The sequence below is a fragment of the Micromesistius poutassou genome, assembly GCF_964030765.1.
Source record: "Micromesistius poutassou genome assembly, chromosome: 14".
Taxonomy (NCBI): domain Eukaryota; kingdom Metazoa; phylum Chordata; class Actinopteri; order Gadiformes; family Gadidae; genus Micromesistius; species Micromesistius poutassou.
The window spans coordinates 18251524-18267027 of record NC_140284.1 but is presented as its reverse complement, the minus strand read 5'-3'; the positions used below and the strand labels follow the sequence as shown (position 1 = coordinate 18267027).

At 41.8% G+C, this 15504-nt stretch overlaps 1 protein-coding gene across 1 annotated transcript in view; it reads left to right on the top strand.

Moving 5' to 3' along the window:
- Window positions 1–2238: 2238 nt before the first annotated feature.
- pth2ra (parathyroid hormone 2 receptor a) overlaps window positions 2239–15504 on the top strand; it is a gene marked incomplete at both ends in the record, with an annotated part of 45027 nt that continues 31761 nt past the window's right edge. Inside the window, 5 exons of the mRNA XM_084478264.1 lie at window positions 2239–2244; window positions 2718–2823; window positions 7811–7903; window positions 8381–8502; window positions 14351–14448. Of these exons, the coding sequence (XP_084334390.1) occupies window positions 2239–2244; window positions 2718–2823; window positions 7811–7903; window positions 8381–8502; window positions 14351–14448 (425 nt within the window). The remainder of the gene's footprint in view (window positions 2245–2717; window positions 2824–7810; window positions 7904–8380; window positions 8503–14350; window positions 14449–15504) is intronic.

Sequence of the window (15504 nt, the reverse complement as noted above, 5' to 3'; positions counted from 1 at the left end):
CTTTTATGGATTCTGACGAAGGACATTTAGCGTGTGTGGCCGACCACAAATGTGTGAAACAGTGTCAACATAACACTTTGTCCAAATTGGGCAAGACATACTATTTTGTAACTTAGTCATTAAGTAATTAATTAAAGGTCCAGTATGTAGAATTGAGTATGTAACAGCCTATTTCAATTTCTCACCACATAGCCCTCCTATTGCATCGATTGTTGTAAACTACATTCATAGAACTATAATTATTGCTATCTTTTATTATTTATCCTGATAGTAGTCGGTGCTCAATGCCAGAAATTCAGCACACTTGCACCTTTGAAGAAAAGTCATTCAAAAAAGTAATTAAAAATAACATTGATTAATTAAAATTCTTTCTAAATTATCTACTTTGCACCTTTGAAGAAAAAAGTCATTCAAAAAAGTAATTAAAAATAACATTGATTAATTAAAATTCTTTCTAAATTATCTACTTTCCTAATTAATGGTTTAAATATAGCTTTCTGCAGTAAGTTGCATTTTAAAATAAATTGCAATAGTGTGAGACAAGTGTGATGTGAATGAAAAAAAAGAGGAAAAATAACAATGCAATCAATAGAAGCCGACATGTTTGCCAGCTGCTGTGGCCCATCTGATTTAATTAGGGTATTTATGAATAGCAAATATAAAATTAGCTAAATGTGCTCTAAGGGATATTTTTCTCTTCTTATTTTTTGTTTTGGGAGATGCCGCAGGCTACAGGAATACATTGCCATTCGATTTTGTACAGATCATCCGTCCAATTAGTGATTCACTGAGAAATCGATTAGATGTTTTAGTGAAGTTTTTGTGAACTTTACATTCAACAATTGTACTGGCAAGCTTGTCAGCTCTTGAAGATCAGTTCCTCTGGCCAAAATAAATGAAAATCCTGAATAAACAAAATTATCTTTGAGTAAGATCAGTTAGGATTGTCAGTTAGGATGTGCAGACAGAACTGTCGGTCTAGATTGTACATTTCAGTTTGATTGATTGTTGTTGTTGTTCTGTTTATATATATATATATATATATGTATATATATATATATATATATGAGTTTCGTCAGAATTTCATCAAATCAAAGTTACATCAGAATTTCATCTATGTTATTACATTCAATGCTTCCCTCAATACTAATTGGTTATACAGACCACCCCTACCAACCCATCCCCCCAACCAACCTACCCTTCCACCCCCCCCACCTATCCCACCTCACACTCCTTGACCCACCCCTACCCACAGGATAGAGCTGATTAGCTGAGGTCAGTTGAATGAATAAAAGATGTAAAGCTAAAACACAGAAGGAAATCTTACATTTCATTGATCTTGTCGTGTCAGTGGGGAAGGTTGGAGAGCAATCCCTCACATTACATTTCAAAGGCAGGGGAAGAATTTTATCTTTTTTTTTTCTTTTTCAGTGACGGCCACATTTCAAGTAGTAGTGTTTGTTTTCCCGTATTTTATCTACACATTAATAACAGTTAAGGGCACAAAATGTTTCTGCTTGCCACTGCTTTTGCTGAAAAGTATGTGCTATTTATTATTTTACATTCTGGCTCAGGTTAGGCAGAGATGACATATGCAAAGGTAATAGAGGTATAATTGTACAACTACAAAGGCTATAATATTTCATCTTGGTACCAAAGAAAGATAACATGTTTGGGAGTGTTGTGCAATTTAAATGATCAATGTGGATTCTGATTGGATAATCAGAGTAGATAAGGCTAAAACACAGCATAGATGAAAGGTTACATTTCCTCCTGAACTACATGTCATGTTCTGGAGTGAAGACCAGTGCATTAAGACCTAGTGCATTATCAGCTGGCACCCATATAGGGCTATAGGGCCATAGTTCAACATCTGAAGAGAACCTGGGTCAAGATTTGATGCCAATTAAGTGCAAAGATAGAGAGGCTTTAGTAGAGGGAGGTTTAGGCAGTCTCCGAACAAATACAACACATCCAATGCAAACCAATGCAAATAGTAACTGTGATAAGAAAGTACATGATAGATAGATAGACAGATAGTAACAGGTGAAAATCTGTAGAACCCATTGTTCAATTGTGATGTTTGGCCCCTCGGAAAAGAGGCGAACGGCCCCTCGTCCAGTGAGGTTTGGGCAGATGGGCATGTTTTAGACTATTGGAATCTGTTTTGTCTGAGCTTTCAACATCTTAAACTTTTGTTAGTTCTAATCATAAATATCCATTTGTTACGAGCAGACAATGGGTGTGAGTGAATATAACAAGAGAGTCTGCCCCCATGGTTCTAATGTTGGGCCACACCCGGCACAGGCTACGCTCTCACCTCTGCACTGTCAGGACAGTGGACGTTGACGTTGATTCATATTGAAATAATTTAATAGTCGACATTGTAACACGGAAACGTGGTGCTCCTTACATAACAGTGGGTGCTCCTAACATTGGGCCAAGCTGCCAAGTATAAAACCGAATACTGAGCCTTGATTCGACATTGTCAACATTCAACTGCCAGTATAATATTCAAATATTCAATAAATACCAGACTCAATGTCTCGTCTTCATTGGACGTGCATGTCAGGGTTCTCCAGGCCAGCTATACTCTCTTGAGCGACGACCACACAGCAGTAGAACTGGTCAGCCGTCTTCAGCAGGGTATTCCAATGGTTGAGCTGCACGAGAAGAAGCGTGTTCAACGGACGTCTTCTTCTCTTCCCTCTGCTTAGGTGGAGTCTGACAGTGGCCTGTCGGCCCAGGAGCAGATGTACATCCTGTACGATGTGAAGCTGCAGTGCCACCTGAACCTCTCCAACCGGGAGCCCACAAACATAGGTACACCCGCTGGACCCCACAAACCAGACCAGGGGCCTCATGTACAAAGCTTGCTTACGCACAAAAAAGCTGCGTAAGCAACTTCTCACGCAAACGTTCGGATGTACAAAGACTGACTTGACGTGAGAAAGTGCGGTTCTCCACGCAAACTAAATGCCTGGCTTGCGCACATTTCTGCTGCATTTTGTCAGTTGGCGGCACATAGAGGCAATGCAGTGCAACAACATTAAGCCTATGCGATCACGAGTCATTAAGTAATATTGCAATATGAGGCGAGTTCAAAGTGGATTTGAACGTCGGGATGTGTGATCTTAAATGCACTTCAATCATGCGTTATTGTTGTCGAGACGCATAATGTGACACTGTTGTTAGGCTAAACTTAAACAGACCCATAAAACTAAATTGTTAATATTGGAATTAAAAGGAAGCCCCAGCAATATTATTTTTAGTGATGGCTTGTTTATTAAACGTTACATATTTTCCGGACCACGCATGACATCTGGGCTAGTTGATCACTCTTCACGCATGTGTTGTGAATTTCTTGACTGCAATATTATTATGTGATGTTGAGTGGAGTAAGCATAAGCCATTGTTACTTAAAATCAATCCATCAATGAACCAGTCGGCCAATTTCGAATTATGTACATATTATTGACACCTTGGGTGTATGGGAACAACCTATCGTCAGCATGCATCCAAATAAATGAGAATATAAAAGCATGCGCAAAATGTGGCAATAATCGATGTGTGTGTGCGTGTGTGTGTGTGCAGTGTTGGCCTTGTTAGAAGATATTCAAAATGAACGGGTGTTCCGCGACTATTATGATTTTTTGGCTCATGTTGATGACTGGCTTATCAGCCGATTCGGATTCCCAAGAGCTATCCTCTTGGAACTATGTATTTCTGCTAACGAGGGCACTACTGCAGGCCTATTTATACTAATTAGCATATTAAATGAGGGAGGAGACTGGGCGGAGAGTCGGGCTCGTGCATGTGCGATCAATTTCACGTTAATTGGGATGTACAAAGAGAATCTGCGTGAAATCGTGCTTACACAAGGATTGATACATCCAGATTCTTTTGTGTGCAGCAGCTTTCCAGATTTTGGCGTCCGCAAAGTTGTAGTCAGAAATCCATGCAAGTCTTAGTACATGAGGCCCCAGGGCAGCACGCACGCATGCACGCATGCACGCACGCACGCATGCACGCATGCACGCACGCATGCATGCACGCATGCACGCACGCATGCACGCACGCACACGCAGGTGCATACGCACGCAAGCACGCACGAGAATGGACGTGCATGCACGCACGCAGGCACGCACGCACGCAAACACACAGTGGGCCCTAGTTAGACTGTCTAAAACGCTGACGGCAAGGTCAAAGTACTTTGTGGGCGGTTCTACGGCGCTGTTGCTATTATGACGGCGAGATAAATGAGCTTTGTGCCCGGCACAAATCTAAAATGGGTTGGTCTGAAACCTGTAGGTGTGTTTTGGGCGTAACGTGCAATAAGCCAATGAGAGTGCCATCTCCCATCCCCTTTAAGAGCCAGCGCATTTGACTTGGCGAGTTGATATTTTGACAGCGTGTTTGCAGTCTCCGCTGAGACAGATGCATGACCACATGAATTTCGAACTTCAAATGGCTCAGTTTATGGCCAAATAATAGGCATAATTCACACATGGAATAGCGTTTTCTTCTCCAACTTCAGAAACACTGATTCATCATGTAAATTGCGGCAAAGACAACTTAAAACATATATGATATGCGGACGCGGTCCTCGATGGCCGCAACTGTGGGTCTATTTAATGATATGCGGCAATACATTAACAAACATTGTTTGTTACCAGTATTGTATACATTATCGTTATTGACTTGTTCATAATATGCATGTGTCCCCCCGTTAATATATCGCCATGGACTGTATTATGTGTTACGTGTTTGTGTGTGTTTAAACGGGCGCGCACACACACGCGCACCAAGCATCACCCGCATTCATTCATTCTTTTAAACACTCACTCATGGTAAAACTATGTTTTCTCACAATCAAATACTACAATATTTTAACGCATGCCATAGCCTACTATACTTCATTCATGTTCATTCATGCAGCCCTATTGAAGAAAATGTTTCCACAATCCACACGCTATTTCTATGTAGTTTCACACGTAATGATGTCAAATAATCTTTGACATCATAATATTTCTACTTCCAAATAGCTATTTGGTGTTGGGGGGGAGATAATTTATGTATCCTGAACCAGACCATGTGTGCTACACTCCCACATTCTTTGTCTCTCTTCATCAGTCTTATTATGTCCCCCTGATTGTCTCTCTCCCTCTCATTATCTCCCTCTTTTGAATCCCATGCATATCTCTCTCGCTTTTCCTCTATATTTTTCTAATTTTCTTTATCTTTTTGAATTACCCACCTTTTCATTTCCTTCTTTACAAGTCACTCTACTCTGCGACCCTCTCATTAGGTCATGTACTCTAAAGTTTGGTTCTTTTATGTATCCTTGTATCCACATTACTTGGATTTCTGAGCATGTGCTGCCACCAAAACCCTAAAGTGATGTTTCTTATGTGCTCTGCAATCTATTCAACACATATTTACTTTTCTCCAAATAAATCCGCATTTGCTGGAATTGAAAGGACATTTTTCTTTAAATTGATAAACAAATTGCACCATGGCTGTGCCTTAATTCATACGGTAATGTGTAAGGGATGATTTTTGTATGGAAAAGAGCTACTTTTTTTCTCAGCATGGTTTCAGCATCTGCCACTGTGCATTCATCCCATCGATTCATCACCAATACACTCCATCCATTTCTGACATTAACATGCTTAGCGCTGAAATATGTGTTATTGATTCATGTTTATAAAACAGGTGGCTTAAATCAAGCGATCTGATTGGTTCCTAACTGTTGTATAATGAGTGTACTAGGGGTGTAACGATACACTAAAGTCACAGTTCGGTACGTACCTCGGTTTTTAAGTCACGGTTCGGTATGTTTTTTGGTACAGCAGTTTTTATTATTTTATTAAACAATTTGATTTTGATTTGATTTATTAAATTGTATCAAACAAATGCCTTACACAAATGAAAAGACATCAAATACAGAGGATAAAAACACAATAAAGTCCAGGACTTATTTCCATTGTGGTCCTCAACACAAAACATCAGGACAAGACAAGACACTAACAGAGTGTGTGATAATCAATAAAAACATAATAAAAAAAATAAATAATAATAATAAAATATATATATATATATATATATTTCTTTTTATATTAAATATATATATATATATATATATTTTTTTTTTTCTCGGTACGTACCAAAATGAAACGTGCATCGAACCGTTACCTGTACCAAAATATTTCGGTTCGAATACGCGTATCATTACACCCCTAACGTATACACACAGCTATGACGCCCGTTCAGTTTACAGAGTTCAGTATCACTCCGCGCCTAACTTGAACTGTTGTTTATTTATATATAAAAGCAATAGCATAGTTCATAGTGAAGCCTAAAAATATGTTGATTGCTGGAGAGGGTGGAAATGTTGTAAAGCAATAGGCACACGGTGAGTGAACACGACAGTAGGCTAAATTGCAGGTGAACCAAGCTACCGTCTCTAGCCTTCTCTCTGAAGTAAGCTACAATGTGTTGCATAGCAACCGCCGCACACTTTGCAGGCAGCCAGGAGGGACTACATTTTTGTATTTGTAAAAAAGTTAAGGTAAGGTAAGTTAAGGTTAACTGTGGTATAATGAGAACATTCCACAGCCTGTCGTGATCTATTGCTTAAATATACCGCTGCATTGACTACCGCACTGCAGCACTGTTTGTTTCAATATTATTTTATTATTTTATTATTTCATTCACTGAATGCATTTGTTTAAAGTGAGCCAATAAGATGAATAGAGTCGTTCCATAAGGGGGATAGACAAGGGCAGTGTTGGGGGTAACGAGTTACAAAGTAACGGATTACAGGATTAACTATATTACTTTTGGGTAACGAAGTAAAGTAATGCATTACACTAAAAATATCGGTAACTACACTACTTTACTGGAATAAAGGAACGCGCGTTCCTGCGTTACCCAAGCCGTGTTTGCGTGTGTGTAAAGTTCTGATCTGTTTAAGTGGTGCGTGCTGCCTGTGTGCGTGCTGCCTGTGTGCGTGCTGCCTGTGTGTGTGCTGCCTGTGTGTGTGCTGCTTGCCTCGGCACGTTTCTGGTAGCTGCTGGAGCGAAGGAGAGAGGGAAATGGAGGTAGAGACGGAGACGGAAACGAGCTCTAAATTGCGGTTGTCAACTCCGCCAGCCCGTAATCCCGTAAACCCCCCCCCCCCTCCCCCGTGAACAATTCCGTCCGCCCGCAATCACCGTCACCCCGTAGGGGATAAAGTGAGCTTTTTCTATATATATTTTTTTTTGGGAAAGTAAAGTAATAAGTAGTAGTTACTTTTCGAATGCAGTAACTACCCCAACATTGGACAGGGGCAGTTATAAAACACAACCATACATCTATACTTAGAGCTAAGGGAACCAAGTCGGAATTATAAACTGAGCGAAGATCTTTATCAAGTCTCTGGCCCTTCCAAAAATAATACCAATTTTATTCCACTAATTTAAAAACTTTTTTGACTTGAGACTATCTGGGAAAGCCTCACAAATTAGATTTAAGATTAGCTTGCATATCTAAAGTCTGAGGGCACACCAGCTCAAATCTAGGGGAACAGGACGTTTTTACCTTCTTTCGCTCCACATTTGTTTCGACCAATATCGTTGCAACAGCTGGGGATCTTGTCTGCGTGTGTAGAGGTTTCAAATGAACACTGTGTAGGCCAGCACCTGTACACTTAGTGCTACATTAAAAGCTTCACACACTCACGCAAATTAGTTTTCATTGTCAGAATATCTCAAGGCAGGAGGGGAAAGACGTGTGTTGTTTGTTTCAGATGATTGGTGTCCTCCAGGCTGGGATGGTCTCATCTGTTGGCCCCACGGCTCTCCAGGGTTAATCACCAGGGTCCCATGCCCCTCCTACATCTATGACTTCAACCATAAAGGTAGGCAGCCCACTCAGGGTGGGACACAGAGGAAATGGATGGGTCAAGATATATTGTTTCCTGTTCCCTAGAAAAAAGAAAGGATTCAAATCAGTCCCTCCCAAACTTGGGGTCGTTCACTGGGTCAATTATATTGTGGGCAGATAGGGAGATGATAGGGAGATACACATATATTGAAGAATTCGGGGTGGTACTCGATTTTCCAGATGTAAAAATAGTCGCCATGGGCCGAAAAAAGCTAAGAATGAAACAACTGATTCAAAAACGTTCCCCCATCATTATTTCCAAAAAGTAGTGAAACAATATTTCTATTATATATATCATATATAATATTTATATCATCCAGCCCAATTTACCCTGTTCCATACTTTGAAGGGAAGGGAAGAGTTCTCAAAGGAGGCCTGTGAGGGGTGACAGGTATGCCTGCTGTTGAGATGCCTGAGAGATAATGGCACCGGGGATGTGTTTTGGGTGCAGGCAGTGCATACAGAAAGTGTGACGTCAACGGGTCCTGGGTGTTTGTGGAGAGCTTGAACAGAACGTGGGCAAACTACACTGACTGTCTGCACTTCCTGCAGCCACGCAACGAGAAGGGCAAGGTGGGTGTCCCACACGCACACACCTTTAAAAAACAGTTTTATGTGTCAACACTAGAAATATATTGTTGGCAGGTCATTGCTGAAGTTTGTGTATTTATCCTTGGTGGACAACGGGACAACAAAAGTGTCCTATTTTTTGTATTTCTTTGGTGTTATCTAACTGTGCGTTCACACCAAAAGACACACTTTTCGCGCAAACAGGCGAATGTAAATCTGTCGCTGTGCATAATGTGTGCATTGAAACATGTCGTGGGCCGAATTTTGTCATGGAGCGCTTTGCCCGCCAACAGTCCTTCATGCCAATTCATTCTCATTAACCATGGCCGAGATAACCACCATTGCGTGTCTGTACCTGTGGAAGAGGGAGAGACGTCGGAATGCCCATCGTTTATGGGTTCATAATATAATCCAGAGGCGCACACGTATATATTATATTATATAGATATTTATATATTATATATATAATATCATATATAATATTATATATAGAGCTCCGGGAGTCGCAAACGGCAACAATCACTTTCTCCTCCAAGCTGCGGTTCACTGCGGAGTGCAGGGAACGGTTGGCCCAGCCGGTTGAACGGTGATTAGCTGTTTTACGTTACTTCACCCACGTTACCCACAGGGAGTGAACGCTGATTGGCTGTTTCAACGCAAATGCTACGAAGAAGTTTAAGTATTTCAACTTCTGCGGAATCTGTCGCTCATTTGCCGACAAATCCACGTGAATGCACCCGCCCGTTTTTGGGAAAACTGTTGCCCCGTCAATCAAATCTTGTCGCAGGTTTTTGCTGCGGCAAATTTCACCCGATATGCGTTTCTACGTTTGCATTGCATTTCAATGTGCGGTGTGAACACACAGTAAGGGTCAGTGATGTTGTTGTGGTTGGAGATGTGATGGAGACAACATTAGGATATTACTCATGCTGTTTATGCAGAGGTTGCTTTAAAAAACACTCACAATCGTACCGGTACAGCATATTTGACTTATAAACTATCTGAGAACTAGATCTTACATTTTTAGTTAAACTTATTTTAGGTGTTTGATGTGTTTGTGATGTGACTCTCACTCCATTTCCTGGTCAAATAACATCTAAAAGATATAAATTTCGTCAGACGAGACAAGACTAAATATGTTCGTCAACAACCTTTTTTTCCATGACTAAGACGAGACGATGACGAGACTGCACCAATGTCCAAAAACACTGACTAAGACTAAATTAACATGCATTATTGTTGACGAAAAAAGACAAAACTAAAATGTTTTGCATAAAATAAAAACTAAGATAAAATCTCTCTCCATTTTCGTCTACAATCGTCTCTACTTTTTCATCATGAGATAGAATATTCAGCTGTTACACCTTCAAAATATTCAGAATGAGTTTGTGCTGTTGCTGCCAGCTAGAGTGCGGAACGGGCCGCATTTTTCTGTCCGAGCCCGGCCCGCGTCCGACAGAGAAGTAAAGCTTAACAGAGCCCGACCTGAGCCCGACAGGCATCAAGATATATAGGCCTATGTCTGAGCCCGACACAGTTAAAGTAAATTTTTTCTCACACTAGTAATGACACGTTTACGTTTGTACCATGAAAACACGCCTTTATTAAATGAATGCAAGGCATTTTGTCATTGTCAACCGATCAGCGCAACAAGCGTGCATTAACTGCGAGCACAATCATAACTTCATAATACTTCCACACAGTAGACTTTGCTTGATTTTTGATTGTTTTAAACTCTCCCGATGCCAATTTCTTCTTAACGTCCTCCATCGCTTGCTTGCATTGCGTTGTCACATATAGTCTTAGGGTTAGGGTTAGGGTTGCGTTGCATTGCGTTGTCACATATAGTCTAGTAGTCACTGCAGGTGAGCGTGCGCTTGCTGTGTTTCACGTGTGTGACGCGTGTGGAATGTGTGCGATGCACGGCTAGTAGTTCAGAACAAGTTCATCATTTGTGAATGTCTCTTAAATCAGAAAAGACATGTTAAACAAAGTTGCATTCATCAAAAATCATTCAACAAGTGTATTTTGTCAGGTAATTATGACATTTAATTGATTACCAATAGCTTTTTTACCATGTGTTCCTATAGGTGTCTAGTAACACCTCCCAATTTATCCACGGCCAAATCCTCTGGGAATCGCCTTGAGAGCCAATCAAAGTTGGGGTGCCCAGAGGGCCTGGGTAAAAATAGTGGAACATTTTTTTCTACCAAAAGTGCCTTTTTAGATGTATAACTAGGGTTTTTTAGGGGTGCTGAATCTATCCTAGTCATTAGTTTTGAGTAAAAATGACTCAAAATCCATAAAAAATCCAGAAAAAGTGTTTTTATTGAACAATTACAAATCAAAACTTGCGTTATCAGTTGACATTTTAACAAACCTCATCCAACTCCCCTGCATCTCCCTCACTACTATTATCATCTGGCTGGTTGATGTTCTGGCAAGAGTTACCATGACAGTTCCCACAAGCAGAAATACATTTGACTCCTTGCTTTTTACAGCAGCACCTGAGAGTGCCACAGTCACCTGCACAGTTGCAGCTGACTAACTTCAGAAGGTAGTCCGGTGCAATGGGATCTTTTGTAGGGACTGGTGCATAACCTTGTTTTCCTTGTTTACATCCATACTCAAGGACATCCAGTGATGGACTTTGTAGCAGTAGCCAATCTCTGGTCTGGAGATATGCCCGCAGAGAGTGCTGTGAGGCAGTTTCTCAGGCTTGATGCTCCCAGCTGTGGCCCGCTTGCTGAAGATATAAAATCTTAAGTCTTCCAAATCTTCAGATAGATTTCTGCGGAATATGATCTTGAACAGTTTACAGCCAGCTTTGATGATGTCACTTTTCTTGGCTCTGATGTCACTGAACACATCCATGGCCCGCTCTGATTTGTCAGTCTTACAGAGCTTGCTGAGTAAAGTTGGTTTGCTAAACCCAGAAATTGCTGATACGGTATCACAGCCAGAGAAGCTATGTAGGAATATAAGGTATTTACGGTGCCTCTCCGGGAGTGCCTCTCAAATCTTTCCGACATCATAAGATGTATCTTTAGCTGTCGTGAGGAAGACCGAAGAAGAAGAAGAAGGAAGATGGGTGGTTTGCCCTATGATGGACCAGCATAACCAGGACACCTGTGTCCTCAGCCCTTACCTCAACAGAGGACTCTCTTGCCTCATGGAGACACGATTCAGGTGTCAGCATCATCAGAGCATAGTTGAACACTGATCCTACCTCTTTGGAAGGTCTCAGCAAGGAGCAGAATGAGCTGGGCCTTGTTGTTCTTGTTGTCAAGAAACCTTTCCCGTGGAACAATGTTTTTTTTAAATCTGGACGAATCTGAATGTCACAGCATGTATTCTTTGTTCGTCTCAGGTGGTCATGGTCCTTGGTGGAGCTACCATATCCATCAAAGACCACAGTGATCCGGAGGTGCTGGCTACCTATGGACATCACAAACCGGAGGTAGCTCTCAGCGATGTCCTTCCACGTGAGGTTAGCCTCCCATTTCATGCTGTGCAGGAGCCAACCGCCATCAACCACCAGGCTTGTGCAGATTTTTTTTTCAACAGGCTCCACAAATGCCTTCAGGAACTTTGCTAGGGCAGCCTTGTCTGGCTTTCGCAACTTCTGATTCTTGTCAAATAGAGACATTGGTATTGGCGTCAACTCAAAACACAAAGCTTCTTTGGTCTTGACTTCATGCTCAATAATGATGATGAGGCGGTTGAAGAGCTTGAGTGAGTCAGTGATTAGCTTCTCTCCATTGATTTTAGGAGCAGATCTGAGGCTTGCCAATGACTTGACCTTGTGCTTGGTTTCCATTGTATCCAGAACAGTTTTCCCATCCATCTTGGCCTGTATGGCTCTGCCAACCTCCTCTGCCTGATTGGGGACTCAGCATTGACTGAGTCCCCGGGAGTGCTGCTGAACCCCGTCAAGAAAGATACCAGGGTCTTCCTGTCCCATCTGGAATCAAAGGGGTTGACTTCCTCCAACCATCCAACTATGGCAGAGTCATTGTCTTTCTCCATCTGGGCTCTTGTGATGTCTGTGTGAATAGGTACCCCACGTTTGTTCATTATTCCTTCAAGCTCCTGGTGAATGAATGAGAAGTGGTTGAGAGTCTGAACCCAAGACTTGTGAGCAGATTTGTTCCGGAACCGCTCTCTGCTTAAACCGCCTGAGGATTTGGCCTCACGCATGAGTGTGGTTTCTATTGTGATGTCAGTCCATGTGCCTGACCACTGGTGACCTGACCACCATAGTCTGAGAACCGGACTGCATGGTTGCCATACACAGTGAACTTGGATAGAGTTTCCTGGAACATGGGACAGTCCTGTCGCTGCTGCATTAGTTGTACATAGAGCCTTGCTCCCTTTGCGTACTGATGATGCCCTGCTGCTGCAAAGGTGTTCAGCATTCCAATGATGCAGCTGAGGTGACCTGTGTGGTCTGGGACACGCTCACTCCTGATAAATACCTTGATTAGATTGATTCTGCCATAGAACCAGACCCAGAGTGCAGGTGTCCTCCCTTAGACAAAGTTTTCAACCTCTCCTCCATCCTCTCCTTGAACACAGTGACTATCCTTGGTGTGTCCATGGAACCTGTTAGTTTCTAACAGTTTTTAGTTTGTATTACTATATAATAAGATAAAATATAATTCTGCATACTCGAGATAGTTTGAGACACAGATTAGTGAAAGGTCAAATTACCTCTTTTCATTTATCCTTCATCCTGATGAAGTTCTCCATGTCTTCATAGTCCTGCTCGCTGAACACAACATCTTTCAGCACAAACTTGGTAATTGCCACTGATGCAAGAAGGTGAAACAGCCCTGCCTGAGAGAATGTGTTCTGCAGTGTTGCTGCCTGGGTAAACTAGCTGTATCAGCTCTTGCAGCCCTGAGTCTGCCATAATAACCCTGATAGAGCCCAGGAAGCTTTTAAGGAGATGAAACCCTCCTAGTCTAGTGATGATGGGCAAGTCAGACTGGAGAACTATCTGAGTTGATTTCAGCCATATTGGCATGTCAAACATGATGACAGCAGCAGACTGACTGCGTAGACACTCCATTAGAGTAGTGTAGATGGTTCTGTACTCGTGTACAGAACATTACATTTTTCACTCAAAATCCGTAGGTTACATTTGACAGATCAATATTTCAGGGTTAAGGAGTCATTTTTACTCAAAACTAATGACTAGATTCAACACCCCTAAAAACCCCTAGTTAGACATCCCAAAAGTCACTTTTTTTGTTTTTTTTTCCACAATTTTTACCCAGGCCCTCTGGGCATCCCAACTTTGATTGGCTCTCAAGGCGATTCCCAGAGAATTTGGCCGTGGATAAATTGGGAGGTGTTACTAGACACCTATAGGAACACATGTTAAAAAAAGCTATTGGTAATAATTATTTCAGGAAATAGCAAAAAAAATACCTAACTTTCCCTAACTATAATGAGTGAACACGGACTTAGTCCTTTCCATATGTCAGCATTCATGGGCATACATTTAAAAACTACCTAGCTACCTAGCTTTTTTTAGATACCCTTTTATATTAATGGAACCTCAATGAGTATGTCCTCCAGTCTATGCACATTTGCACTCACGGAATCGGTATAGATAATAATAATAATAATAAGCTTTATTTGTATAGCACCTTTCATACACAGAATGCAGCTCAAAGTGCTTCACATTTGGAACATTTAAAACAATAGATGGGTTAGATAAATGTGTGTGTGTGTGTGTGTCTATTATTATCTCCTTATCTTCCCAGTCGTATAGATACGAGAAAAGTTTTCTGTGTGTGTCTTCTGACTCATACTGCTCGGAACCGTGTCTCCACCCCCCCAGGAGAACTTCTTCAGACGGCTGTATGTGATGTACACCGTCGGCTACGCCGTCTCCTTCAGCTCCCTGCTGGTGGCCATCTTCATCATCGCATACTTCAGGTGAAGCAACATTGAAAATGTAAAATGCACTGTGTCTGGAAAGGGCCCTACAGTTGTACAAACATGTGTTGCTGTGTTTGTTAGTGTGTCCACAATGGTTATTAAGAGGTAACAGAGGCCGTGGTTAAAAAATGGTGCGATTGTATTCCAAACCATATAACCTTAAAGGACAATTCCGGTGTTTTGAACGTTGAGCCCCCTTTCTGGTTTGTCTAGGATCAAATAGAGTGGTTGACACCGAAATTTTGACTATTGGTCCTGTCTCGGGTATTTGGCTCATGTAGGTTTTCAGAAAATTGCAACTCACCGAGTGGTTAGTGGTGTTTGTGATGTTCCAAATCAAGTATCGTAGCGAAATACAGTTTCTGTCGTGTTTTATTTGCCATTTGTAAATCCATTGTTTTCTGTTGGACAACTCATTGCTCGTTGACCGGAAACGGAAAGGGGGGCTGGTTCAGTGGCGATTTCTCCAAGACTGCAAGGGAAGCTCGGCTTCCCCTAAAATTAAAAAAATGTAATGGTCAAATATATACTATATTTCATTGAGTAAAAATGTGATGAACGCGTCCATCTCAAAGACGAGTTTGTTCAGAATCAGCTGCTTATCGCAGGTCGCCTGACTTGATTTCCTTCTCATACATTCCCGTAGCGTCACAATGCATTTGCCTGTTGAAGCTCAGCGTCCATCCACTTAAATGGGGCTGCATAGAACAGCTTTTTTTAGTGCGTCGAAAGTCGACAGTCACTGGATAATGCTACGATTATGTCCTTCCCACGGACGCTCAGCGTCTCTGGGGGTGAATGGAGTAGTGGGCAGGCCTGGACACTGGGCTCCTGCATGATGATTGGAGGGTCTGCGAAAGACTGAGTTGATACAGGGAGCCTGAGGTCTGAACTTCAAGTCCTGTATTCAGATCAGGACTTGCAGGGTGACAGGGGAAAGCTGTGTGATTTCTTGGTGTTCTGAAAATGAGCTTCCCCTCTTTGAAAGACCAGCAGCCGCCACTGGGCTGGTTGTAGTCTTTTCGCTCGGTTCTAGCCCTACTGTTGAGACAG